The sequence below is a fragment of the Bufo bufo genome, chromosome 6, assembly GCF_905171765.1.
Source record: "Bufo bufo chromosome 6, aBufBuf1.1, whole genome shotgun sequence".
NCBI lineage: Eukaryota > Metazoa > Chordata > Amphibia > Anura > Bufonidae > Bufo > Bufo bufo.
In genome coordinates this window covers 361113154-361139865 of record NC_053394.1, presented here as the reverse complement: position 1 = coordinate 361139865, position 26712 = coordinate 361113154, and the positions used below count along the sequence as shown (strand labels likewise).

At 46.6% G+C, this 26712-nt stretch overlaps 1 protein-coding gene across 1 annotated transcript in view; it reads left to right on the top strand.

The window, feature by feature from the left end:
* Window positions 1-26712, top strand: part of LOC121005732 (polycystin-1-like) — a 116813-nt gene that overhangs the window by 28380 nt on the left and 61721 nt on the right. Inside the window, exons 6-10 of the mRNA XM_040438501.1 lie at window positions 2685-2983; window positions 9875-10250; window positions 18482-18662; window positions 25773-25963; window positions 26528-26640. Of these exons, the coding sequence (XP_040294435.1) occupies window positions 2685-2983; window positions 9875-10250; window positions 18482-18662; window positions 25773-25963; window positions 26528-26640 (1160 nt within the window). The remainder of the gene's footprint in view (window positions 1-2684; window positions 2984-9874; window positions 10251-18481; window positions 18663-25772; window positions 25964-26527; window positions 26641-26712) is intronic.

The following is a 26712-nucleotide window of genomic DNA, read 5'->3' as shown; positions in this document are numbered from 1 at the left end:
CCTGAATTCTAAGCGTCATGTTTGGTGGAAACCAGACACTGGTCACCACCTGCCCAATACCATCCCCACAGTGAAGCATGGTGGTGGCAGGATCATGCTGAATGGAACAAAATGAAAACCTCATCCAGAGTACTCTGGACCTCAAACTGGGCCGAAGGTTCACCTTCCAACAAGACAATGACCCTAAGCACACAGCCTAGACAACACAGGAGTGGCTTAGAGACAACTCTGTGAATGTCCTTGAGTAGCCCAGCAAGAACTCTGACTTGAACCCAATCAAACCCAATCGAACATCTCTGGAAGGACCCGAAAATGGTTGTCCACTGACGGTCTCCATTCAACTTGACAGAGTTGAGGGCATTGCTAGCCCAAAACCGGGCTAGATACCAGAATGCTTTGTCCAGTGTCCTGAACATTGTGTCTGCGGTGGCATATTCAACTGTATCATCAGTCTCAAGACGGGGAAACAGTTGAATATTGCGGTGGGGCATAAGAGCCCCGCAGTTTCATCTAATAGGCCGTGGCCTGCCATCACAAACAACTGTAGATAGCGGCAGTCAGGTATTTAATTTTATTATTATTTTATTAATGTTTTATTTGTCACTATGGCTATGGATATTACTGGGGTGCTATGGATACTACTGGGGTGCTATAGGGATCAGGGGCATTATAAGTTCTGGGGCACTACAGGGGAGATTATAACTACTGAGGCACTACAGGGGTCAGGGGCACTTTAACTACTTGGGGTACAATAGGGGACATTTTAACTACTGGGGTCACTACACCAGCCATATTAACTACTGGGGCACTGTATGGGCATTTTAAGTACTAGGGGCACTATTGGGGGCCTAATTTCTACTGGTGACAATATAGAGAGGCCTTATTACCACTGGGTGCACTATTGTGGACACTATTATTGGGCACATTATAAAGGGCACTAGTACTAATGGGGCATTCTTGTATAATTATTGGGGACATTGTAGGGGATATTATTACTAATGAGGGCACTCTGGGAGAGAATTATTATTATTGGTGAGACTTTTATATTACTATGGGGTACTATCTGTATAGCACTATTATCTCTGCAGAATATTAGTTGGGGGCATTGGGGGCACAGTGGGCACAGTATTGGGGTAGCAGTAGGATAACACTGTTGGGGCACCAGGGTGGGGAGCATGATATAAAAGTGAGGAACCTAAGATGAATAGAAAAAATAACATCTAGATCAGAGGAGACATCACCTGTGAGGCATTGGAAGTAATAAGTATGTGGTGCTGTATAGTCCTATTTAAGCAAGTAACATATTGCATGTCTTTAGTGCTAGCACATGGCGGTCGGGGGATATTTGGCACACATGCATTAGGGCTTGGGGCCAGGATCTTTTGAGACCCTAGCAATGCTCCTGAAAGAGTTTGCTTGAGAGGATCTATAGAGAACAATGGGAGAAAAATAATCTAATCTAGGTGTGCAGACCTTGTGGCATCATATGTGCAATGGACAGTGGATTTGGATCCACTGTACCAATTGACCAGTTTGGCTTTGGGCTAGCTCTAAGGGCGTTATTCTGGCAGTTCCCTGATTTTCACCTTTTAATCCTTATAAAGGGATCTTTTCTTCTCTGCAGGGAAGTCACCAGGTCGCTACCTCTTGAAATAGTCCCAGTGTAGTTGGCAGCTAATCCACTGGGCACAGACACTAGTGCAAAGCACCAAGGTGACAGGCAATACTCGTAGTCAGGAAACAGGCCGGGGTCAGGGCAGGCAGAGTTCATGCGTACAGTATTTGTAAAACAAGTCGGGGGTCAGGCAGGCACTAGAGGGTCAATACGTAAACAGGCAGGGGAGGATTAGAGTCAGTTAACAGGCAGAGTTCAGTACACATGCAGACAGACTGTAAAGCACACCTTCACTAGGACTAGCTAGCTGGAATACCTGTTGCTCAGGCACCTCTCCATTGGGAAAGGCTCCTTATATATTCACAGGTGCCCAGCCATTAGCTGGAGAAAGTAGTGTTTAGGTGCACTGGCCCCTTAAGGGCCTGGAAGTGCGCATGTGCTCTCTATTTTAGAGAGGAAAAGGCATGGCAGCAAGACTGCGACCTCCAATGCCAGGCACAGGACCCCAGCATGCAGCCCTGCCACTGGAAGGCAGGGAAGACTCACCTCTGCTGGGCCACTGGGCAACAGCAGAGTAAGGGATGTGGCACCCTTGTCCACCCCAGATGGCAGGCATGGAGCGCCACCATGACATTACCCAAGAAGACTGGAGGCTGTAATCGCTGACAAAGGTGCTTCAGTACTGAGTAAAGAGGCTGAATACTTATGTCAATGCAAAATTTTAGTTTTTCTTTCTCATAAATTAGCAAAGAGCATTCTGTTTTCCCTTTCTCATTATAGGGTGTGGAGTACAGAATGATGGGGGAAAATTGGATTATTTTTTTTTTAGCACATGGCCGCAACATAACAAAATGTGAAAAAAGTGAAAGGGTCTGAAGACTTTCCAAATGCATTGTATCAGAACTGTATGGCAGCTTGACCCTCACTGGTGACTCTGCTGGGCCTTGTATTACTTTGGGGAACAGACACCAATACGGAGTGGTCCATGCTCTAGATGACTATGCTTTGTTCTGTTCACCATATTCCTTTTTCTTCTTTATGTGATAATATCTGTTCTGTCTTTTTCCAGCAGATAAATATGTGTCATGTTTGAGAGGACCCCCTGACTCTGCTGTGCATTACACTATTGTGACTCCGACCGCTCTCTCCATGGAAGCCTGCCTCGCTCTTTGCTTTAGTCATGGTTACTCATATTACAGTAGAGACGATATACAGCGATGTCTTTGTGGCTCTGTGCTCTCGTCACAAGTCAATGGCTCCTGTGTGGGAATATGTTCAAGAAGTGGAGAAAGAAACACGTGTAATAAAACTATCATACAAGAGCCGCGGTCTGTCCAGGTGAAGAAAGATTTTTATAAAGTCTTAACCGTAAATCTGTCTCACAGATATAAGTCCGGTGTATTCATGAGGAGAGCGTTGTGTATGTGCAGCAAGTCCCTGAGGAGCCAGTGAAGAGGATGGGAGTGGTAGTGGCCCTGATGAGGTCTTGTGTCACGTGTACTCCCTTAGGCCGTTGCTCCCTAGGGATTGGTGCAGTGGAAAGGTGGCTTGAAGTAAAAGTACAGTATAAAAGTCTTTACTTTGCGAAGAAGATAACTTCCAGCAGTATTGAGTAAAAAGTGAAGTTTCTGGCACCAGATAAGAAGGTGTGGTGGCTCTGCAAAAAAAGAGGGTTAGTCAGCACCTCCCAGTGCGCAGGTGCACGCCGCCATGGCAAAGACCTAGAGGAAAAAAAGGAGACAATGCGGCAGCACTCTGCAAATCAGACAAAGTACAACAATGCTTACAAAAATTATGGTGCTAATACTACGCTTATTTATAAAAGCGAGATGCTTGGTCAATGCATTTTGTACAAAACCATCTAAGCCCGTATGCTAAACGTCAAGGCGATCTCTGTTACACGGGTCCTAACACTAAATACTACCTGTTATGCGCCATAATGACCGCCATAAAATTCAGGGAGTGTTGGACCCACATGCATGTTGGATCCACTCTGCCTTTTTCCGTTTTTTGTGCCAAAATGGCCTCCATTACAAGGGATGCAGGTTCCAACATGCATGCTGAGCCCACTCTATACCCTTCCTGGTGCTAGACAGCTTCCAATGAATGTAGTGAGAGCAGGCCACAGCTTTATACTGAAAATAATTAAAATCAGCCTATGGGGCAGACAGGCTAATCAGGAGTGCACGACTCGCTGGAGTGCCACATCTCCAGCATTGTAAATCTGCAAAAAAAGAGGGTTAGTCAGCACCTCCCAGTGCGCAGGTGCACGCCGCCATGGCAAAGACCTAGAGGAAAAAAAGGAGACAATGCGGCAGCACTCTGCAAATCAGACAAAGTACAACAATGCTTACAAAAATTATGGTGCTAATACTACGTCAAGACGTTTGGCATACGGGCTTAGATGGTTTCGTACAAAATGCATTGACCAAGCATCTCGCTTTTATAAATAAGCGTAGTATTAGCACCATCATTTTTGTAAGCATTGTTGTACTTTGTCTGATTTGCAGAGTGCTGCCGCATTGTCTCCTTTTTTTCCTCAAGGTGTGGTGGCTGGTTGTGTAGCAATTAATGGCACTTACAGGCACTTGTGGATTCACGTGTCCACTGTGTGATACAGGCTTGAGGTTAGTCTGGCCTGGTGGTTGTTCTAGGTCAGTGATGGCTAAAGACCGGCACTTCAGCTATGGTGAAACTACGACTCCCAGCATACTCCATTCTATGGAGTTCTGAGAACAGCCAAGCAAGTGTACATGTTGGGAGTCATAGTTTTACCACAGCTCGAGTTCCAGAGGCTAGCCATCACAGTTCTAGGTGATGAGTGCCTGACCTGTTTTCTCTCACTAGCAGTAGGGTCTGTAGAGCTGAGAGTTTGCTGGTCCCTCTGCTGTCCTGCCTTCTGAAGCTTCTTGGAAGCAGTGTTCTTGATTCTGGTAATCTCTTGGAGTACTGGAGAACTAGATCTGGTCCCTTGGAGTAGGAGCTCTGACATGTGCTTCCTACCTCCTTTTTGTCAGAACTCGAACTCCCTCTCCGGGCAGGAAGCAGGACCATCCCACTCCTACTAGAAATGGGAAGAACAGGGTGGTTATCCAACCTGCCAACCATACCTCTTGACCTCCAATGTACAGTCAGGTCCATAAATATTGGGACATGGACACAATTCTAAAATTTTTGGCTTTATACACCACCACAATGGATATGAAATGAAACAAACAAGATGTGCTTTAACTGCAGACTGTCAGCTTTAATTTGAGGGTATTTACATCCAAATCAGGTGAACGGTGTAGGAATTACAACAGTTTGCATATGTGCCTCCCACTTGTTAAGGAACCAAAAGTAATAGGACAATTGGCTTCTCAGCTGTTCCATGACCAGGTGTGTGTTATTCCCTCATTATCCCAATTACAATGAGCAGATAAAAGGTCCAGAGTTAATTTCAAGTGTGCTATTTGCATTTGGAATCTGTTGCTGTCAACTCTCAAGATGAGATCCAAAGAGCTGTCATGATCAGTGAAGCAAGCCATCATTAGGCTGAAAAAACAAAACAAACCCATCAGAGAGATAGCAAAAACATTAGGCGTGGCCAAAACAACTGTTTGGAACATTCCTAAAAAGAAGGAACGCACCGGTGAGCTCAGCAACACCAAAAGACCCGGAAGACCACGAAAAATAACTGTGGTGGATGACCGAAGAATTCTTTCCCTGGTGAAGAAAACACCCTTCACAACAGTTGGCCAGATCAAGAACACTCTCCAGGAGGAAGGTGTATGTGTGTCAAAGTCAACAATCAAGAGAAGACTTCACCAGAGTGAATACAGAGGGTTCACCACAAGATGTAAACCATTGGTGAGCCTCAAAAACAGGAAGGCCAGATTAGAGTTTGCCAAATGACATCTAAAAAAGCCTTCACAGTTCTGGAACAACATCCTATGGACAGATGAGACCAAGATCAACTTGTACCAGAGTGATGAGAAGAGAAGAGTATGGAGAAGGAAAGGAAATGCTCATTATCCTAAGCATACCACCTCATCAGTGAAGCATGGTGGTGGTAGTGTCATGGCATGGGCATGTATGGCTGCCAATGTAAGGGGTTCTCTTGTATTTATTGATGATGTGACTGCTGACAAAAGCAGCAGGATGAATTCTGAAGTGTTTCGGGCAGTATTATCTGCTCATATTCAGCCAAATGCTTCAGAACTCATTGGACGGCGCTTCACAGTGCAGATGGACAATGACCCAAAGCATACTGCAAAAGCAACCAAAGAGTTTTTTAAGGGAAAGAAGTGGAATGTTATGCAATGGCCAAGTCAATCACCTGACCTGAATCCGATTGAGCATGCATTTCACTTGCAGAAGACAAAACTGAAGGGAAAATGCCCCAAGAACAAGCAGGAACTGAAGACAGTTGCAGTAGAGGCCTGGCAGAGCATCACCAGGCATGAAATCCAGCGTCTGGTGATGTCTATGCATTCCAGACTTCAGGCTGTAATTGACTGCAAAGGATTTGCAACCAAGTATTAAAAAGTGAAAGTTTGATTTATGATTATTATTATTATGTCCCATTACTTTTGGTTCCTTAACAAGTGGGAGGCACATATGCAAACTGCTGTAATTCCTACACTGTTCACCTGATTTGGATGTAAATACCCTCAAATTAAAGCTGACAGTCTGCAGTTAAAGCACATCTTGTTCGTTTCATTTCAAATCTATTGTGGTGGTGTATAGAGCCAAAAATGTTAGATTTGTGTCGATGTCCCAATATTTATGGACCTGACTGTATGTGTTATGAAAAGGTTCAAAATTTTCCAGTATTTCTTCTGTATCCAATCTTCATGGCTTTCTAGGTTTCTGCTTACTACCACTGAATACTACTTGTTTACTTTACATGGTTATGTGATGATCACCCAGGTACACGGGTGACAAGACAGAGCTCCGATAACTGTACTGTAGTGTACTGCATCTATAATCCGTCCTTCACTGGCTTGTCCATCACTTGACCAGCAGGGGCATAGCTACCATGGAAGCAGGGGAAGCTGCTTCTACAGGGCACAAACTCAGGGTTACTGTAACAGCGGCTGCTGTGGGCCGATATTCCCCTGCTTACTGCCGCGGTCCCGGGCGCCGTGTTCAGCGGTGACCTGTGTCACGGTCCCTCCTGTGACAGAGGTTAGAAGATCTGAGAGACTGGCTGCACGTTAGGTTATCTGACAGCCTGTTTTCACTTGTTGCAGTGTTGTTGTTGGTAATGACCACACCTCTTGTCTCAGGTGTAGCTTGTGGTCATTACTGCTCCTCTATTTAGTCTGGACTCACACTTCATACCATACGGTTGATATTATATGCTTGGAGTTGGAAGAGCTGGTGTGTGATCCTCATCTGAGTTCCTGCTCATCCATTTTCTATTGAAGATAAGTGTACTTCCCTTTGTATTTTGTTGTTCCTATTTGCTCGTTGTTTACTAGGCCTCAGGGAGATGCTGGTTTGTTCATCTGGGAAGGAACCAGTGGTCTCAGACCCTGTCACTACTCCTAGGGATGTTCAGGGTTACTAGGGCCTAGGTTTCCGGTGTATGAATATTCCCACCTTCAGGGTCTATTCATACTGACAGGAGTCAGGGCTAGGTTTAGGGTTTCCTAGGTGGTGACTGTTTCCCTTTCCCTATCCGTGAGGCCTAGTTTCTGGTCATTTCCCTTCTGTTGTCATTCTATGTACCTCCCCTCTCCCTACACTGTGACAATCTGCTGCCAGTGTTTCCTTTCAGCCCCTGCCACAGCATGCTTACTGCTTGTTTCCTGCAGCATTTCCTTAAGGGCGGCGCACGTCACTTCCTGTGTTTTATGGTTTGGATCATGTTACATCATCAACCAATCCTTTCCAGATGCCTCAGTGTCAAGGTCCTTTTGTCCTGCTAAGGTTCCTGATATCTGCTTGTGTTCCTGTGTTCCTGACTCGTACTTGTGTTCCTGAACTCTGCTACCTGTTTGCCAAACCGGATTCCCTGGCCTGTACCTGTGCTGCCTGCCCTGACCTATTGCCTGTCTGGCTTCTCCTCTGCCTCATCCTTCGGTCCTGCCCTTTTGCTCCTGGTAACGACTCAGCCTGCTGACAACGCCAATACCTCTAGTACCTTTCTCAGGTATCTCCTGCACCGCCTGGACCAGCTGCCTCGTGTGCCTATCCTCCTCAAGAGGTAGCGACCTGGTGTTCCCCTCGGGAAAGTCTATCCCCACCATCAGGGGTACTGTGAAGATCGAGGGGTTCACTTAAGCAACGCCCTTAGAGGAAGTAGGACACGTGACACAGTTACACCACTGGTGACCAGGACAGACTTTAATTCCTGTAACTAAAAAATTATGGTTCCTATTGAAGAGATCTTGAAAACTATTAGGAATTGATAGAAAAAGTATATTAGATAATTGTATACACATTTCGTTTGCTGAGGCTAGTGAATGGCTGCAGTGGTCCACATGACCTGAGACATGATGTCACATTTGTGCCAGGACCTATGGTGGTGGAACGGAGCTCCTTTCAAGAGGATACACAAATTTGACAGAAATAAATTTTGTTTTTCTGTGATTATTGGAGGCATTGTAATAAGGGCATTCTGCTGGCACAGGTATTGGCTTTCATTATGGGATTGTGTACCTTTACTTGTGTCAGGGTTTAGAAAGATAGCCGTGGGCCAAACCACTCTTTGCCCAACGGCCATTATAGCTGTATAGGCACCAGGTGTGCTTGGATTAGGTCAACTTCCTGAAGTAAAGATCGTATGAAGCACACTGCAGTACCTGGCAACATCATATGACCATCTCCCTCCTTCTCACCCACGATAATCCTTAAGTAAATTTGCTGGGATTATTGTCATACCCTTGTCAGGCTCCAAAGGTTCCAATATTGGCTGTAATCATGTTTTATTATTGTTGCTATAGTTTATAATACGTGTTTTATGCCATCACATGATCTTTGATTACAGACCGTATTGTGAGAACAGTTAGTAGACTTGAAGGCTTCTCTGATGATTCTTTATCAGGACTGTTTTGTATTAGGATACTTTTATGTTGTGTTTACCCTGCATATTTGCCGTATTTGCTGGTAAGCCTATGGATACGTTTGACTTAAGTCAAACATATCCATAGGCCTCTGTTCAATCTACAGAGGCCAAAAGTGTGTCTTTTTGGCCTCCATCAGGCTGGAATATTTTGAAGTGCGTTATTCCATGCAGAGGAATCCAGTAAAAAAAAAAATATCATGCATAATATGTTTGTCTTTACAGTGGAAGCCTATGGGTGGAAGATACTACTCTATACCTAGTCAGTGGCATCCGTTGGAGGCATATGATAGGAAAAGCTACCAACCTGTACCTCCAACTGACACTGAAGAACGCAGTGTGAATAGAACCTTACACTGGATACACGCTACATAGTTCTTGACCAAACACAAATTCAGACAACAGCTATTCCTTCCTACCCCCACATACACATGCACCCTCAGCTTGGCTGTGTGTACTCTGTATAGGTAGAGGGAAGTAAACCACTTCTGGTGGTAGCTAGTCTTCTCTGAGAGCAAAAATAATTTGAGTGGAGCAGGATCCAACTGCTCGGTCATTCTTTCCTCCTGACATGTGCTGCTGGGAAAGTTTTGATACCACCATATACTTTAGATGGCTAGTTATTCTTTTCAGAACTCGTGCGTTCAATCAGCATTAATGTGTGTAGCCGCAACTTGCAATGTGAACCTAAATTACAGTATATCATTAGTAATAGGTCAGAGCATTTGGACTTCTTGTATTTTGTTTTCTTGAATAATTTTTGCTAGTCAGTCGACTGACTTTGTTAATTAGAATGACTTATACAAGTAATCTCCTACATTAAATACTGGTGACTCATTTAATGCCGGAGATTCTTGTACAAGTCGTTCTAACTGAGAAAGACATTCAGATAACTAGCAAAACGTGTTAAAAAAAATGCAAGTCTAGTTTCTCTAACTTGTTACTGCTAACCTGTATGGATGAGAACCTTCACAGACTAAATTACAGTAAATTAGACTATTCCACTTGAATTGTCCATCTCATATGTCATGGATGGCACGGCCATTGAAATTAACGGTATGTCCAAAGCTCGGTGCCAGACTTAGAAACAACTCAAAGTGTACACAATTGAAGATTTGTCAAATTCTAGAAATGTAGCTATGTTTCTGCTTGTTTTTTATTTTTTTCATCTGTGGCAGTAATTTGACAATACCATTTTATTCCTGCAGCTGGCAGTCTCCCTGTCAACCTATTCTCACTACTCTGTGTTTCAACCTTCTGGGTTTCATGCAGAGGCTTCTGCTCCTGTCCAGCAGTTCGTCTGGGAATTCAAAGATGGAAGTAAACCTGTCACCACTGCTGGCGGAGATGTCACTCATAAGTTCAGTCTGCCAGGGCAATATAGAGTAAAAGTGAAAGCAGAAGGCCAGGAACCTGCAGCAGAACGCCTGGTCAGTGTGACAGTACCTGTAGATACAGCGGAACTCCAATGCCCAATGATGGCCCAAACAGGACAAAGCCTGGAGGTCTGGTTGCGTGTCAAGCAGGGAACCCACCTCCGGGCAGTTTATGGGGTTCACCGACAAGATGGCCAGCATCTGACAGGTAAGTTCATTCATACATGGACTGCTTATATCTAGATATATGTATGTGTATGCCAACGCCTGATCCCATACTGGATCAGCGTTATGTATGGCCCTCTAAAGGAGTCAGGGGCTGCATTTCAGATCCACATAATGGCACGTTCGACAATGAATGTAACACTGTTCTACACCCATGTGTTAAAAAAGGGGCTGCTGTCACTTTAAGATATACATGTATTGTTGAATTCATGGGGCTGCTTATTTCTGTGCTCGTGCACCACACTTCAGTGCTGTTTTTGCTGCATCATTTTATGGGCAGTGTTCATGATGATTATCACCGTTAAAGGGTTTCTATCACTTCATATGACATAATTAGCTGGCAGACACTAGCGATCTGCTAGTGTCTGCTCTGGCCAACCATCCTACTATAATCACTTGTGGGGCAACGGTTTTGCTAAAAAACTAACTTTTATAAATATGCTAATGAGCCTCTAGGTGCTATGTGGGCGTCATTAGCACCTAGAGGCTCCGTCTACCTTCATACACAGCGGCCGCCCAGCACGTCCCTCCAGCCCGCCCATGTCCTCCTCCGTGTGACGCAGCGGACGAATTCTCGCGCATGCGCCGTGCGCGGCTGTATTCGGCGCATTAGAGATGTCTGAGCTCGGAGCTGTCAGACATTCAATGCGCATGCGCGGCTGTATTCGGCGCATGCGCATTGAATGTCTGACAGCTCCGAGCTCAGACATCTCTAATGCGCCGAATACAGGCGCGCACGGCAAATGCGCGAGAATTCGGCCGCTGCGTCACACGGAGGAGGACATGGGCGGGCTGGAGGGACGTGCTGGGCGGCCGCTGTGTATGAAGGTAGACGGAGCCTCTAGGTGCTAATGACGCCCACATAGCACCTAGAGGCTCATTAGCATATTTATAAAAGTTAGTTTTTTAGCAAAACCGCTGCCCCACAAGTGATTATAGTAGGATGGTTGGCCAGAGCAGACACTAGCAGATCGCTAGTGTCTGCCAGCTAATTATGTCATATGAAGTGATAGAAACCCTTTAATATGTGATGTATTACATTATTTTATAAGGGAGAAGGACCTGTGTTCACATAAACGTGTCTGTGCAGGTCCTCAAGTTAGTAATACTTGACTATGCCCAACCGAAATAGAAGTGGGTAAGCCTGGCCTGAGATGCAAAGATTTTTGGGCATTTGAGTAGGGGCGCTGCGTTCCTCATTCCTGCTGCAGTGGCTGGGTTTATAGTGGCCCCAATGCTATGATGGGTCCCCTGACACCATCGAGGTGTCACCAGGTGTTGCTGCTCTCTGGAAGGGATGGTAAGGCATAGTGTACCCCAAAAAGAAGGGGTTTGTAGTAAACCAGTATGCTTCTTTGACGGAGAAACATAAGTGCAAAACAATACAGGCAAAGCACTGGACTGGATTCTCTAGTCTCATCTCTGGCAGAAGAAGGTTCTGTGCTGAGTAAAGGCCTGAGCTAGCTGTCTCTCTCTCTCTCTCTCTCTCTCTCTCTCTCTCTCTCTCAGAAGGCTGGTATTCTGGTCAAATGGCTGGTGGCTCAAGGTCTGTGTCTCAGTCGTATGGCTGTCCTTCTGGTCAAAGGGCTGGTGACCCAGGGTCTGTGGTCTGTGACAGAGTATGCCCGTATCAGCATCTTGTTCTGGTCACTTGTGCAGACTGGCAGAGTCTCTTCAACTGAACACTGGGTCTCTGATTGGTCTATTTATATACAGTTTCTAGCTGAACTGGAACCTTCTAGTGGGAGGTGAAGTGGAGAAGCACAGCCTAAACGGAAACAATGTTGCAATTTCAGTCTGCCATACACTTGTATAGAGTTACAATACAGATCTATGGGAATGAATGAGCAGTTTTTTTCCAGACATAAACCAGACATACACCATCTAAAACACCGATCTTAATAAATGACCCCCATTGTGTCTAGTTTTTCCCTCCAAAACTTTGCATGGCCCCTTATAGTAACTGTGGAAGATTTCTAACTTCTCAATGCATAGATAGAAATTCCCAAAGTCTATCAGTATTAGCTGGCTGTGCATTAACCCTTTCCACAGTGCAGTGAAAATATAGTGCAATAACAGTGCAAATGAACAGGATATATTACAAGAAACATTTGAAAATGCAGTTCAACAATTTAAAACAGTATAAGTATAAAAAACGCCATAAATAACAGTGCAAGTTAACCCTTCAAAGTGCAATAAAATAGTGAGTAGATGGCTTTGCATAGTAGCAAAAGACACAAATGTGCAAAAACATCCAAAGTACCCTTTCTCTAGGGCACTACACGGCCAAACAGGAGCAGAAGCTGAGTGCACATTACTTATACTTATCAACATTTTTGTTGGTAAATTTGTGACATTTAAGCCCCGCTGCAAGAATGGTGCAAATCTGTCAGGGATTGCCTACATTGAGGCTAAATTTATAAGCCCCATTTATTTTTGAAGGAGTCTCTGGGATAGTAAAGCAGGCCTTGTGGGGGCGCTGCAAGATCAAAATTGTTGCCACTGTATTTAAGACTGCACGCCGTTTGTGCCTTTCGTGTCTGAGAAGAATCCCTGCACAAACACCTGGTGACATTACCTATAACATTACAGAGGGGCCAGGGGATAAGTTGCAACTACTTCCCTGAATTTCTTTCAATACAGCTGATCGGTTTGGCTGATTTGAAGAAAATTGTACAAAAGCCATTTATTATAAAGATTTGCCATGGTCATAGAAACCAATTTCTGCTTGACCCTGATTATTGGTAGACCCCAGCTTGTGACTGCAGAGACATCTTCTGTGGCATTAGGAGCCTCCATCGCAGATTCCGGCAAAAACTGCGGACAAATTCCAGCTGTATAAAGCAGAATGCCAGACCCAATGGTCCTCATTAGAGTCAATGATGATCAGTTGGGCCAGTTCTTTTTTTTTTTTGGGGCCTTTCTGTTCCTACACTGGAGCATGGCCATCCGGCGTGCTATAACCTTGCATCTTGAAGTTCTGTTCCATGCAGAATATCATTTTTACTCCTGTCTAGAAGGAGCATATTGCTCTGCACAGAACAGAGCAGCAAAAGATGTGCTGCAGCCCCCAGCCTGGTCCGCTCCATCCTCCAATCATAGGACTCTAGGATCCAAACCATTGATCTTAGGCCTCCTGCACACGGCCGGTGTTTCGGTCCGCATCCGAGCCGCCGTTTTGGCGGCTCGGATGCAGACCCATTCACTTCAATGGGGCCGCAAAAGATGCGGACAGCACTCCGTGTGCTGTCCGCATCCGTGGCTCCATTCCGCGGCCCCGTTAAAAAAATATAACATGTCCTATTCTTGTCCGCGCTTTGCGGACAAGAATAGGCATTTATATTGCCGGCGCCCGTTCCGTTCCGCAAATTGCGGAAGGCAACACGGGCGGCTTCCGTTTTATTGCGGATCCGCGGTTTGCGGACCGCAAAAAACGGCACGGCCATGTGCATGAGGCCTTAGAATCAAGTTTTTTTCTGGAGATGTATAGTAACTCAATCGTTTTCCTTTGGCTACATTTTAAAACATTGTTAAAGGCAAATCTGTGCCTTAATTTTACTTATCGGTTACAATATGCCTTACTCTAAATGATACTGCAAAATACTATAATAAAATACCATAATATACTTTACAACATAAAACCCTCGATTTTAGAAGTCAATCTGCAGTAGAATGGCATGGCTTATACTTTATTAACTTAAAGGGATTCTGTCACCAGGTTTGACCCCTGTCAGCTAAACATATGCTGATGTTCAGGGCGTCTTCACGATTCCTAATGTGGTCTTATAAATGTCATCTGTGGGCTTATTTAGCTAAAAAACAGCTTTTACTAACCTGTCAGTCAAACAAATAAGGTGCCCAAGGGGATGTTAATGGGTGCAAGATGCCCGCCGCACCCACCGCCGTTCGTGCCCAGCGCTGCCTTTCCGGACTTCTGCGCCGCCTCCTAATCCTCTGTGCCGCCTCTCGCTCTCCCTCCCTCCCCCCTCCTTCTGCTGTAAGATCTCGCGCTTGAGCACAGGGCTCTGCCTGATGCACCCGTGCGGACTTCTCCATTTGGCTTCTTACAGCGAAGTGCGCATGCGCCGGCACTTCGCTCAACCCCTGTATGCGCGAGATCTTACAGCAGGAGGAGGAGGGAGGGAGAGCGAGAGGCGGCACAGAGGATTAGGAGGCGGCGCAGAAGTCCGGAAAGGCGGCGCTGGGCACGAACGGCGGTGGGTGCGGCGGGCATCTTGCACCCATTAACATCCCCTTGGGCACCTTATTTGTTTGACTGACAGGTTAGTAAAAGCTGTTTTTTAGCTAAATAAGCCCACAGATGACATTTAGAAGCCCACATTAGGAATCGTGAAGACGCCCTGAACATCAACATATGTTTAGCTGACAGGGGTGAAACCTGGTGACAGAATCCCTTTAACACATTTTTCCTAGCGAATGCTACAACCTATGAATAACCGTGGTCTTCACAGTCAGTCATTGTAGCGGATAGATGTTCATTAGGAGGAGCTGTAGCGCCATCTAGAGATTACATTACATCTGATACATTATTGTCACCATATTTTTGTACTAAGCATGGTAAGAGTAGGTGACAATATGAGGTGTTTCCTCCTCACTGCCATTAAAGGGAATGTGTCGCCAGGTTTAGCCGCCCTTACAGAGGGTGGCATAGACTGGTGACCCTGATCACAGCCCAGGATCATCTACTTTTGGCTGTGGGTTTCCTACAATCACTGTTGATCACCTCTAGTTGTCCACTCAATGTGATGTGCTTGTAGAGACGAGCCCCTGGCTCCGTCGCTGCTGATTGACAGCTTTCTCTCTATACAAAATATAGTTAATCATCCACACGGGAGCGGGAGGAGTCGCCACTTATAGATACTAGGACTATAGGGTTCAGGTCCAGCTGGAGCTTCTAAAGCTGAAAAAAATAAATAATTAACCCTGCATTTATAGAGATTGCAGTAACCCAGAGATGATCAGCACAAGATAGAATTATAAGAATTGTCATTTGATGTCAAATACCAATATTTTATAAAACAGGTATTGTCCTATTTAAACACTCCAATCAGCAACAGTTTGTTTCCTACGGTAGTATACCTAACATAGTGCCCACCACCACTAGTAATGCATGCTATATAATAGACATCCGGCGTGACGAGCCCAGCATAAAATGTGATACCCCCCCGCCCTAAACTCGTTCAGCCAGGTCACGTCTCAACCTGGATGATGTCGGGTCTGCCTTTTAGTGAACCAGCCACACAGCCATGCTGCAAGCCCACCGATTACCACCCCCATGTTGTGGTAAAGGTTGCAGTTCCACCTCATTGTCAGATCGGAATTCCGAAACCCTCGCCTGGCCCTTCTTTCATACCTGTAACTATGCCCATCTTTTACACCTGGCCCAATTCCCATACCCGTTTTTTCCACCACATATTAGTTTTTTTCTTAAAAGCTCCAATGACACCTCCGGCCCTGGCCGCTCTCCCCAGTGTCTTCTTGACCTAGCGACTCCAATTCCAATCGAACCACTACCCCAATCATTCTTTTTTTCCTTGGATGGAGGTTACAATGGCCTGCTTATCACTCTTTGCCCCTGGTCCTTGTTGCTCTCTATCGGCACTTGCTACCTGTCATCAGACTATGTACCTTCAATTGTGGCATTCCATAGTTTTCTCATATAAAGAACAGAAGAAAGAGAACGAGAGCTTCACCGGGGCCCAAACAAGGTAAGTAGTTAGGTAAGTCAAACAATCAAGTCAAGCTTGTAAGTCAAACAAATGGTTTTATTAAAGCAATGCATTTCTGGGCCATACTGGCCCCTTCATCAGGCAAAACTGCAGACCCTCTAATGTTCACTTTACTGAATGAGCCTACAAGGGTTTGTCTGATTCAGAGAACCTAGTTTCCAATGCTCTTGTAGGAATTCAATATATTAAAGTACTGCAGCAACAAAGAGCTGCTACCTCCATACATTACAGATTTAGCCAATTTTAAAAGACGCTGGTGCAATTCTCTTTTTCTCCTCTTGCAATAGAGCAGGATTTGGGGTAACGCTGACGCCACTTATGCAGTGGCCAGGATACGGGTGGATAATAGTCTGTATTTGTTCGTGACGCCAATTGCAGCGTGCGCAGGTTACTACCCGAGGGCCCTTCCAAGGTGTTATAACTCACGTCCCAGGTTACGAATGCCAGAGTGGTGTAATGGCTTATAATGTCTCTGTAGTTTTGTGGTAGTTGTGTCACGGTGTCTCCTACCTGGTACGGCTGGACTCCTGGCTCCTGGCTCACTTGCAATAAATTTGAGTGTAGTGATAGTAGGAGTAATAGAGGAATTTTGCAGCAGAAATGATGTCCAGACCTTAAGATGAAGTTCAAACGTTTCTTTACTGAAGGTAACTTGTATCCAAGCAGTATACAGCTTTGGTCTCTGGTCCCTCTTTAGCCCTAATTTCCACCTTCCCATTCAATCCTTAAACTTTGTTTTCTCCAGACATGGAATAAAAAGCATATTTCCAAATATCCCACAAGATGCTGGCCTGACAGTATTTAAGTTTCTTATCTAGGTCTCTCCATTTTTCCAATAAATGAAACACAACGGCGAAATCTCTTTAAATAAGTCCAGGTATCTCGCCATTTAACCCAAAAATTAACCTAATCAAAAAGCTCAAAAACCTAATTTCTTATTTAAACCCAGACAGGCCTACTTTCACCTGACTACTTGGACCCAATTTGTACTATTCATTTATTACAGTAAGGCCTCATGCACACGACCGTGGTGTGTTTTGCGGTCCGCAAATCGCTGGTCCGTAAAACACAGATGGCGTCCGTGCGCGTTCCGCAATTTGCGGAACGGCACGGACAGCCTTTAATATAAATGCCTATTCTTGTCCGCAAAGCGTGGACAAGAATAGGACTTGTTATATTTTTTTAGCGGGGCCACGGAACGGAGCAACGGATGCGGACAGCACACGGAGTGCTGTCTGCATCTTTTACGGCCCCATTGAAGTAAATGGGTCCGCATCCGAGCCGCAAAAACTGCGGTTTGGATGCGTACCAAAACAACGGCCGTGTGCATGAGGCCTAAGTGTTATAGTTCAGAGCTGCATGCACAGTAATGCTGGCCTCAGAGCTGAAATCTCCCAGCATTCCTTGTTGACAGTCTACACAGATTTTGCTTTAGTGATTTGCATTCCACAACATGTTGTCTTTACACCTGACATATATCAACTTGCCCACTGTACTATAGGATCTCAGCTACACGTCTGTTGACATCAATGCCACAGAGCTTGGAGCACCGGAGTGGAGGATGGGAATGGTAGTGAATTAAATGGCTGTAACGGTCAATGACAGTGGAAATCCTCACACCAATCCTCCTAAGGTCAGGGCAGTGTTAGGAGGTTGCACCCTTTCTACCCCCAGGGCACACCTTGATGTTGGGTCTCCTGCCTAATAGTAGTTGGGGTACCCTTGATGTTATCGATTTGGTGCGGATGCAAGGCAGGAGGTGTAGGGTGAAATGGACAGCATATGGCGCAGGAGTCAGCAACCAGGTGTGGAAAATAAATGTCTCTCTTTACTAAAGTGAAGAATGGGAGTTGTAGTATATCCAGCGGTATCAGAAGACAGTTTGCAGCGCAGAGCTTCCCAGATAGCAATGTATGTATTTAAGCAATGGGGAATGTAGTACTCTTTCATCTGTCCCTCCAAAGTCTCTCTCTGCAGAATTTATGCCTAGCAATATTACTCTTACAATGGTGGCTGTAATTTCCCATATACAGGGATACAGGGCTTAAGTTACAGTTGGCCATATAGTGTCCAAGTGTGCCCGTGTCCAGGTGTAGCTTCCCTCAATTCCCCTGCTAACTCTAGACTGAGCTAAGGGCCAATCCACATCCCACACCTATCTTTCTGCAGTGGAGTCAGGATCTTTAACCCCAACTGATCCGTACAAAAGCTATACTGGGTACAATACAATGCATTAATACATCAAACAACACCAAACCCAAGGAACAGTTTGCAAGTACCCTGGTCTGGGATACTGCAGTAACAACTAGTAGAATTGTGATGCAGCTCTGGGATATAGTCCTATAAGATAAGTGGTGCAATATATTCACAACTTTTTAAGCACATCATATGTATAGATGTTGTTGGTAGTATTACCTTTCATGCTAACTAAATCCTCATTATTATGTTCTGTACCATCTTTCAGATGAATCATCCTGCCCTCGCGGAGGGAGAATTTTCCTCGGTGACCTGCACTGCTATTGGTTGAGTCATGTAAGAGAGTCACTCATTTCTGCCCGCAGTCGTTGTTCTGCAGTTCCTGGAGGTCATCTTGCGTACATAACCTCAATGGACCAACTAACTTTTATACAGGAATCTTTTTCTGGGTAAGAAGTTATTCCTTCCCATAATGGTATATTTCTGTAAACATAAATCCCATTGTGTCCCATTTCTTCTGTCACCTGATTGGATATTGTAGACTAGAAGGTCAGCCATATTGTATATACAGAACATACAGTTGCAAGAAAAAGTATGTGAACCCTTGGTCATAAAATGTGATCTGATCTTCATCTAAGTCACAACAATAGACAATCACAGTCTGCTTAAACTAATAACACACAAATAATTAAATGTTACCATGTTTTTATTGAACACACCATGTAAACATTCACAGTGCAAGTGGAAAAAGTATGTGAACCCCTAGACTAATGACATCTCCAAGAGCTAATTGGAGTGAGGTGTCAGCCAACTGGAGTCCAATCAATGAGATGAGATTGGAGGTGTTGGCTACAGCTGCCCTGCCCTATAAAAAACACACACCAGTTCTGGGTTTGCTTTTCACAAGAAGCATTGCCTGATGTGAATGATGCCTCGCACAAAAGAGCTCTCAGAAGACCTACGATTAAGAATTGTTGACTTGCATAAAGCTGGAAAGGGTTATAAAAGTATCTCCAAAAGTCTTGCTCTTAATCAGTCCACGGTAACACAAATTGTCTATAAATTGAGAAAGTTCAGCACTGATGCTACTCTCCCTAGGAGTGGCCGTCCTGTAAAGATGACTGCAAGAACACAGCGCAGACTGCTCAATGAGGTGAAGAAGAATCCTAGTGTCGGGATTCGAACCCGTGACCAGCCACATCCCAGGCGGTAGCCCTGCTTACTAGGCTACCGTCCTCTCTGGACATTCCTCCCTGAAGCCTATTAGTTAACCTCAGTCTTGCCAAGCCTTGCTCATTTCCCTTGATTCCTCACACCTGGTACTTCCCTATATAAGTCCAGCCCCTTGCACTCCAGTTTGCTGATTATTGAGCTCCTGAGCCTTGATCAAGCTTCTCCTCATCTGCTGCTCTTGCTACTGCTGGAAGTCCACTGCTGACCAGGAATTGCCTACCGACTACTCTTCTGCCTTGTCCCTACCTACTGAACTACCTCCACCGTTGCCATCCGGATTGTCTGACCACGCTTACTGCCGCCTGCCCTGACCCACCGCCTGCCTACCGACTACGCCTCTGCCAGACTTCCTGCACCTACTACCTGCCTGCGGTCCTTGCCACTGGGCTCCACTCCTACCTCCAGCAAGCGGTCCTCTGACTCAGGTGAGCCTGTAGGACTGTTACAGAATAATCAGCCCACTATGGAGTCCGCAATGGCCACTCTGCGTAAGCAGGTCTCCGAACTTCAAGAATTTGGTACTACATATCAGGAGAAATTTGCCCAGCTCCAAGGCGTAGTCCAAAGCCAGCAAAGGGAGATTATTGAACTACAGAGGCAACACCTGCATGTCCGCGGCGCAGCCGCAGACACCCGCATGCCACTCCCATCAAGATTCGGCGGTGACAGACGCCAGTATCGGGGGTTTCTAAACCAATGCCGCATCTATTTTCAGATGTACCCGGCCCCCTTCACCACCGAGAAAAAGAAGGTGCTATTCATGGTCAATCTCCTGACGGAAGAAGCATTAGCATGGGCATCACCTTACGTGGAGACTAACAGTCAGCTCCTGGACAACCTAAACAACTTCATCACCGCCATGAGCCAAGTCTTCGACGACCCTAACCGCTGTGCGACAGCTGAGGCACGACTACATGGTCTGCGGCAAGGGAGACGCTCCGTCGCCGAATACACCGCCGAGTTTCGCCATTGGGTCACAGACACCACCTGGAACCCAGCGGCACAGAGGAGCCAATTCCGGCGAGGCCTGTCAGAATTAATAAAGGACGAACTCGCCAGAGTTGAGGCCCCGGACGATCTGGATGACTTCATTCAGTTATGCATCCGGATAGATCAAAGACTCTCCGAGAGGAAGAAAGAAAGACTCTGGTCCGCGGACCACAGACCCACTTACTCCTTCTCTTCCAACGCCCAGCGCGACCCCCAATCAGCAACTGAACCTATGCAGGTCGACGCTCTACGTAGGTCTCTATCTACAGCTGAGAAGGAGAGACGGCTGGCCGAAAACCTCTCCCTCTACTGTGGGGAGCCGGGTCATTTTGCCATCAAATGTCCTCATAAGATCCGAAAGACTATTGCCGTCACGGAACTAAAGGAGCAACCACAGACTCCAACCCCGCCAGCAGCCCCGGAAAATAACAACACGGCGGCTCATGGATCCCACTTCATCGTTCCCATCTTCATCGACATTGAGGGGCGACAACTCCCCTGTTCAGCGATGTTAGACTCTGGGGCGGGAGGCAACTTCATGGACCTAACCTTCGCCCGCGAAAAGAACATTCCACTGACAATCAAGGCAGCCCCCGTTGACCTGGAAACCGTCGACGGATCCCCACTCTCCTCGGGGCCGGCCACTCACGAGACCACCGAACTACAACTCCTCATAGAACCCGATCACCGCGAAAAGATCCACTTCTCGCTGATCGCTTCCCCGAAGTTCCCGGTGATCTTGGGCATCCCTTGGTTGGCCACCCACAACCCCTCGGTGGACTGGGAAACCCGCTGCATACGATTCCCATCCGAGTTCTGCTCACTAAATTGCTCCCACAAACCCGTCCTTCCACCCGAAGACACCACCATCTCAAAACTATCCGTCAAGGATCTGCTACCCCCTCAATACAGCGAGTTCCAGGATGTCTGCGACAAGAAAAACGCAGACAAGCTGCCACCACACCGACCCTACGACTGCCCTATAGAACTGTTGCCCGGGGCCGAAATACCCTTTGGCAGTATCTACCCCCTCTCAGAACCTGAACTCAAGGCTCTGAAAGAGTACCTGGACGAGGACCTGAGGAAGGGGTTCATCCGGCCCTTTACCTCCCCAGCGGGAGCCCCCTTTTTCTTCGTAGAGAAAAAAGACTCCTCCCTGCGTCCCTGCAAAGACTACAGAAAGCTTAACAACATAACTGTAAAAAACCGGTACCCGCTCCCACTAATTTCAGAACTTCTCGAGAGACTCCGGGCAGCGAAGATCTTCACTAAACTCGACCTTCGAGGGGCCTACAACCTCGTCCGAATCCGCCCTGGGGACGAATGGAAGACCGCCTTCCGGACACGTTATGGTCATTTCGAGTACCTGGTCATGCCTTTCGGACTCTGCAATGCTCCCGCCACCTTCCAGCACTTCATTAACGACATCCTCAGGGACATGCTGGATCTGTTTGTAGTCGTTTACCTGGACGACATCTTGATCTTCTCTAAAGACCTCGAGCAGCACCGCGAACACGTCCGCAGGGTACTGCAGAGACTCCAACAGAACTCTCTCTATATCAAGCTAGAGAAATGCGAGATTGAGCGAACCACCACTCAGTTCCTCGGATACATCATCTCCCCTGAGGGCCTAAGTATGGATCCGGGGAAGGTCCAAGCTGTGATGAACTGGCCCGTTCCGAGAAACGAGAAGGAGATACAAAGATTCATTGGCTTCGCCAACTTCTATCGGAAGTTTATCCGGAACTTCTCCAAGGTCATAGCACCAATCACCCAACTCACCAAGAAGGCAGTCCCTTTCTCCTGGACACTCAAGGCCCAGGAGGCCTTCACCAAGTTGAAACTCCTCTTCACTTCTGCTCCAATTCTAATCCACCCAAACCCCGAGCTGCCATTTACAGTTGAAGTGGATGCATCAGACTCCGCGGTGGGGGCAGTTTTGTCACAACGGACAGGGGAGAGGATGCTATTACACCCGTGCGCATATTTCTCCCGCCAGATGTCCCCCTCCGGGAAGAACTATGACATCGGGAACAAAGAACTACTGGCGATCAAGGATGCCTTCTCCGAGTGGAGACACCTGCTGGAGGGAGCCACCAACCCCATAATCGTACTAACTGACCACAAGAACCTCGAGTTCATCCGCAGCGCTAAGAGACTCTCAGCCAGACAGGCCAGATGGAGCCTATTCTTTTCCCGCTTCAACTTTCTCATCACCTATCGCCCCGGATCAAAAAACGGCAAGGCTGACGCCCTCTCCAGAATGTTTTCCGAGCCCTCACAGAGTAACAAGGGCCAAAATAACATCCTACCCGAGAGAAGGGTCGTAGGGGCCACCTACTCTAAAGAACTCCTGGGCACAATCAAAGAAGGATATGAAAATGACCCCTTCCTCTCCCACCCCACAGGGAATGTCAGCCTTACGTTTAAGAACGGTCATTGGTTTCATCAGGACCTACAACTATATGTACCAGAAATCGCACGGCTCGAAGTGCTCAAACTCAACCATGACTCCAAGGTGGCCGGCCATTTTGGCACAAGAAAGACCCAGGAGCTTCTCTCCCGCTCCTTCTGGTGGCCAACATACAAGGAGGACATCAAGAGGTACATCTCCTCGTGCACGGTCTGTGCCCACAATAAGACTCCTCATTCCTCTCCCGTGGGTCTGTTACAACCCCTCCCGATTCCCTCCCGCCCCTGGGGCTCGATCTCCATGGACTTTGTGGTAGACCTTCCTCCTTCAAAAGGGATGAACACCATCCTGGTCGTGGTCGACCGTCTCACCAAGATGGCCCATTTCATCCCCTACAAAGGCCTACCCACAGCCAAACAGATGGCCGATCTTATTCTCAGAGAGGTCTTCAGGCTGCATGGGATCCCAGACGACGTGGTCTCCGACCGAGGCGTACAATTTGCCTCAAAGTTCTGGAAGAACTTCTGCCTGGCGCTCGGGGTTAAAGTGAACCTGTCCTCTGCTTTCCACACTCAGTCAAACGGGCAGACGGAGAGAACTAATCAGACCCTAGAGCAATACCTACACTGTTTCAGCTCCCACCTGCAGGATGACTGGCTTGATCATCTCCCCACGGCCGAGTTCGCCTACAACAATGCTGAGCACAGCTCAACCAAGCACAGCCCCTTCTTTGCTAACACAGGCTCGCACCCAGCACTGGCCGAACGCCTAACAACCCTACAGGAGGCACAAAAGAACATTATAGACAACCTCCAGCTTGCCCAGAGGCGCTTTAAACAGGGAGCAGACAGACGTCGCAAACCCACCCCGGGCTTCCATGTGGGAGACAAGGTGTGGCTGTCCACCAGGAACTTCAGATTGAAGGTCCCCTCCAAAAAATTTGCCCAAAGATACATGGGTCCGTTCCGGATCACCGCACAAATCAACGAGGTCACGTTCCGGCTCGACCTTCCGGACTCCATTAGGGTGCACCCTGTCTTCCATTGCTCTCTCCTCAAGCCATACGTGGAGAACACCTTCACAGGCCGCCACTCGCCCCCTCCACCACCCGTGAGGGTACAGGGTGAAGAAGAATACGTTGTCGCAAAGATTCTCGACTCCAGGATCCACCGGGGAAGACTACAATACCTAATTGGGTGGGAGGGTTACCCTCCCGAGGATAACTCCTGGGAGCGAGAAGAAAATGTCCACGCCCCCAGACTGGTAAAAGAGTTCCACCAACGGCACCCCGGTAAGCCTGCCCCTGCGGTGCCCGGAGGTCACCTTGGAAGGGGGGGAGTACTGTCGGGATTCGAACCCGTGACCAGCCACATCCCAGGCGCTTAGCCCTGCTTACTAGGCTACCGTCCTCTCTGGACATTCCTCCCTGAAGCCTATTAGTTAACCTCAGTCTTGCCAAGCCTTGCTCATTACCCTTGATTCCCCACACCTGGTACTTCCCTATATAAGTCCAGCCCCTTGCACTCCAGTTTGCTGATTATTGAGCTCCTGAGCCTTGATCAAGCTTCTCCTCATCTGCTGCTCTTGCTACTGCTGGAAGTCCACTGCTGACCAGGAATTGCCTACCGACTACTCTTCTGCCTTGTCCCTACCTACTGAACTGCCTCCACTGTTGCCATCCGGATTGTCTGACCACGCTTACTGCCGCCTGCCCTGACCCACCGCCTGCCTACCGACTACGCCTCTGCCAGACTTCCTGCACCTACTACCTGCCTGCGGTCCTTGCCACTGGGCTCCACTCCTACCTCCAGCAAGCGGTCCTCTGACTCAGGTGAGCCTGTAGGACTGTTACACCTAGAGTGTCAGCTAAAGACTTACAAAAGTCTCTGGCATATGCTAACATCCCTGTTAGCGAATCTACGATACGTAAAACACTAAACAAGAATGGATTTCATTGGAGAATACCACAGAGGAAGCCACTGCTGTCCAAAAAAAACATTGCTGCACGTTTACATTTTGCACAAGAGCACCTGGATGTTCCACAGCAGTACTGGCAAAATATTCTGTGGACAGATAAAACCAAAGTTGAGTTGTTTGGAAGAAACACACAACACTATGTGTGGAGAAAAAGAGGCACAGCACTCCAACATCAAAACCTCATCCCAACTGTGAAGTATGGTGGTGGGGGCATCATGGTTTGGAGCTGCTTTGCTGCGTCATGGCCTGGACGGATTGCTATCATCGAAGGAAAAATGAATTCCCAAGTTTATCAAGACATTTTGCAGGAGAACTTAAGGCCATCTGTCCACCAGCTGAAGCTCAACAGAAGATGGGTGCTGCAACAGGACAACAACCCAAAGCATAGAAGTAAATCAACAACAGAATGGCTTAAACAGAAGAAAATACGCCTTCTGGAGTGGCCCAGTCAGAGTCCTGACCTCAACCCGATTGAGATGCTGTGGCATGACCTCAAGAAAGCGATTCACACCAGACATCCCAAGAATATTGCTGAACTGAAACAGTTCTGTAAAGAGGAATGGTCAAGAATTACTCCTGACCGTTGTGCACGTCTGATCTGCAACTACAGGAAACGCTTGGTTGAAGTTATTGCTGCCAAAGGAGGTTCAACCAGTTATTAAATCCAAGGGTTCACATACTTTTTCCACCTGCACTGTGAATGTTTACATGAGTTGTTCAATAAAAACATGGTAACATTTAATTCTTTGTGTGTTATTAGTTTAAGCAGACTGTGATTGTCTATTGTTGTGACTTAGATGAAGATCAGATCACATTTTATGACCAATTTGTGCAGAAATCCATATCATTCCAAAGGGTTCACATACTTTTTCTTGCAACTGTATATCACCGCAGAATTCTGTACCTGAACAGTTGTCATCTATACAGTATAATGTATTTCTTACAGGCACCTCTCAGTGTGGATCACTATGTCGGAGTCTTTGAGAAAAGAGGACAGGATTTCCTTAGTTGTGCCTACTTCAGGTGACCAGAAAGAACAGGAGGAGTGTATAGTTTTGCCATTAATACCTGGGAAAATCTATCAGAAGCGTTCATGCATGGAGAAGGCTGCATTTTTGTGTCAATGTCAAGCAGGAGGTCAGTCTCCGATTCTTCTACTTCTTACCGCAGCTATATGAAAGGGGATTGTTGATCTTAAAAAATTGGAATAACTTTTACAAAGACAGGTGCACTCTGCCGTCTTACTGACCCTCATACTGATGTAAAATTGAGAGATTAGCCAACATATCCTACTGTGGAGGACATGTCTGAGCCTGAGCACCGTGCCAAGGTTCTTAAAAAAATTGGTCCTCATGTCTTGCACCAATCTTTTGCCTGACAGCTACTAACTGTGTACAGACAATTGCCACCCCTAGGACCCTAGTAAAGGAGGTAGCAGTCAAACCAGGTCAAGGTGCCAGTGGCCTAATTTCTTCACTATTATGGTATTCTGGGCAACAATTCATGTTTGTATTTGCACATGTGGCCTGAGGGGGCAAAAAATGTACCTCTTCCACATAAGATGCCAGTATTATAAATGGCACATGGCAGGTCGGGGCCCTGTTGAGATTTAACATTGGGACCCAGGATCTTCAGGTCATTATTAGCTGGATGTTCCAGTACATATATTCTTTACATTGTCAAGGGCACCTTTCTTTTCAGCCCACCTTCCTGATGCCCCCGTGTACCTGGTAGGGGTCCCTGTTTTCGATGAGGCTGACACAAGAAATATCACATTATCCTCTTTACATGAAGACCTTGAAAGTAACATTGAAGTAAGTCTTTGAAGTTTTACAAACCTTTCACACACGGTTATATAAGTGTATCTCATCATCTATGGAAAGTGC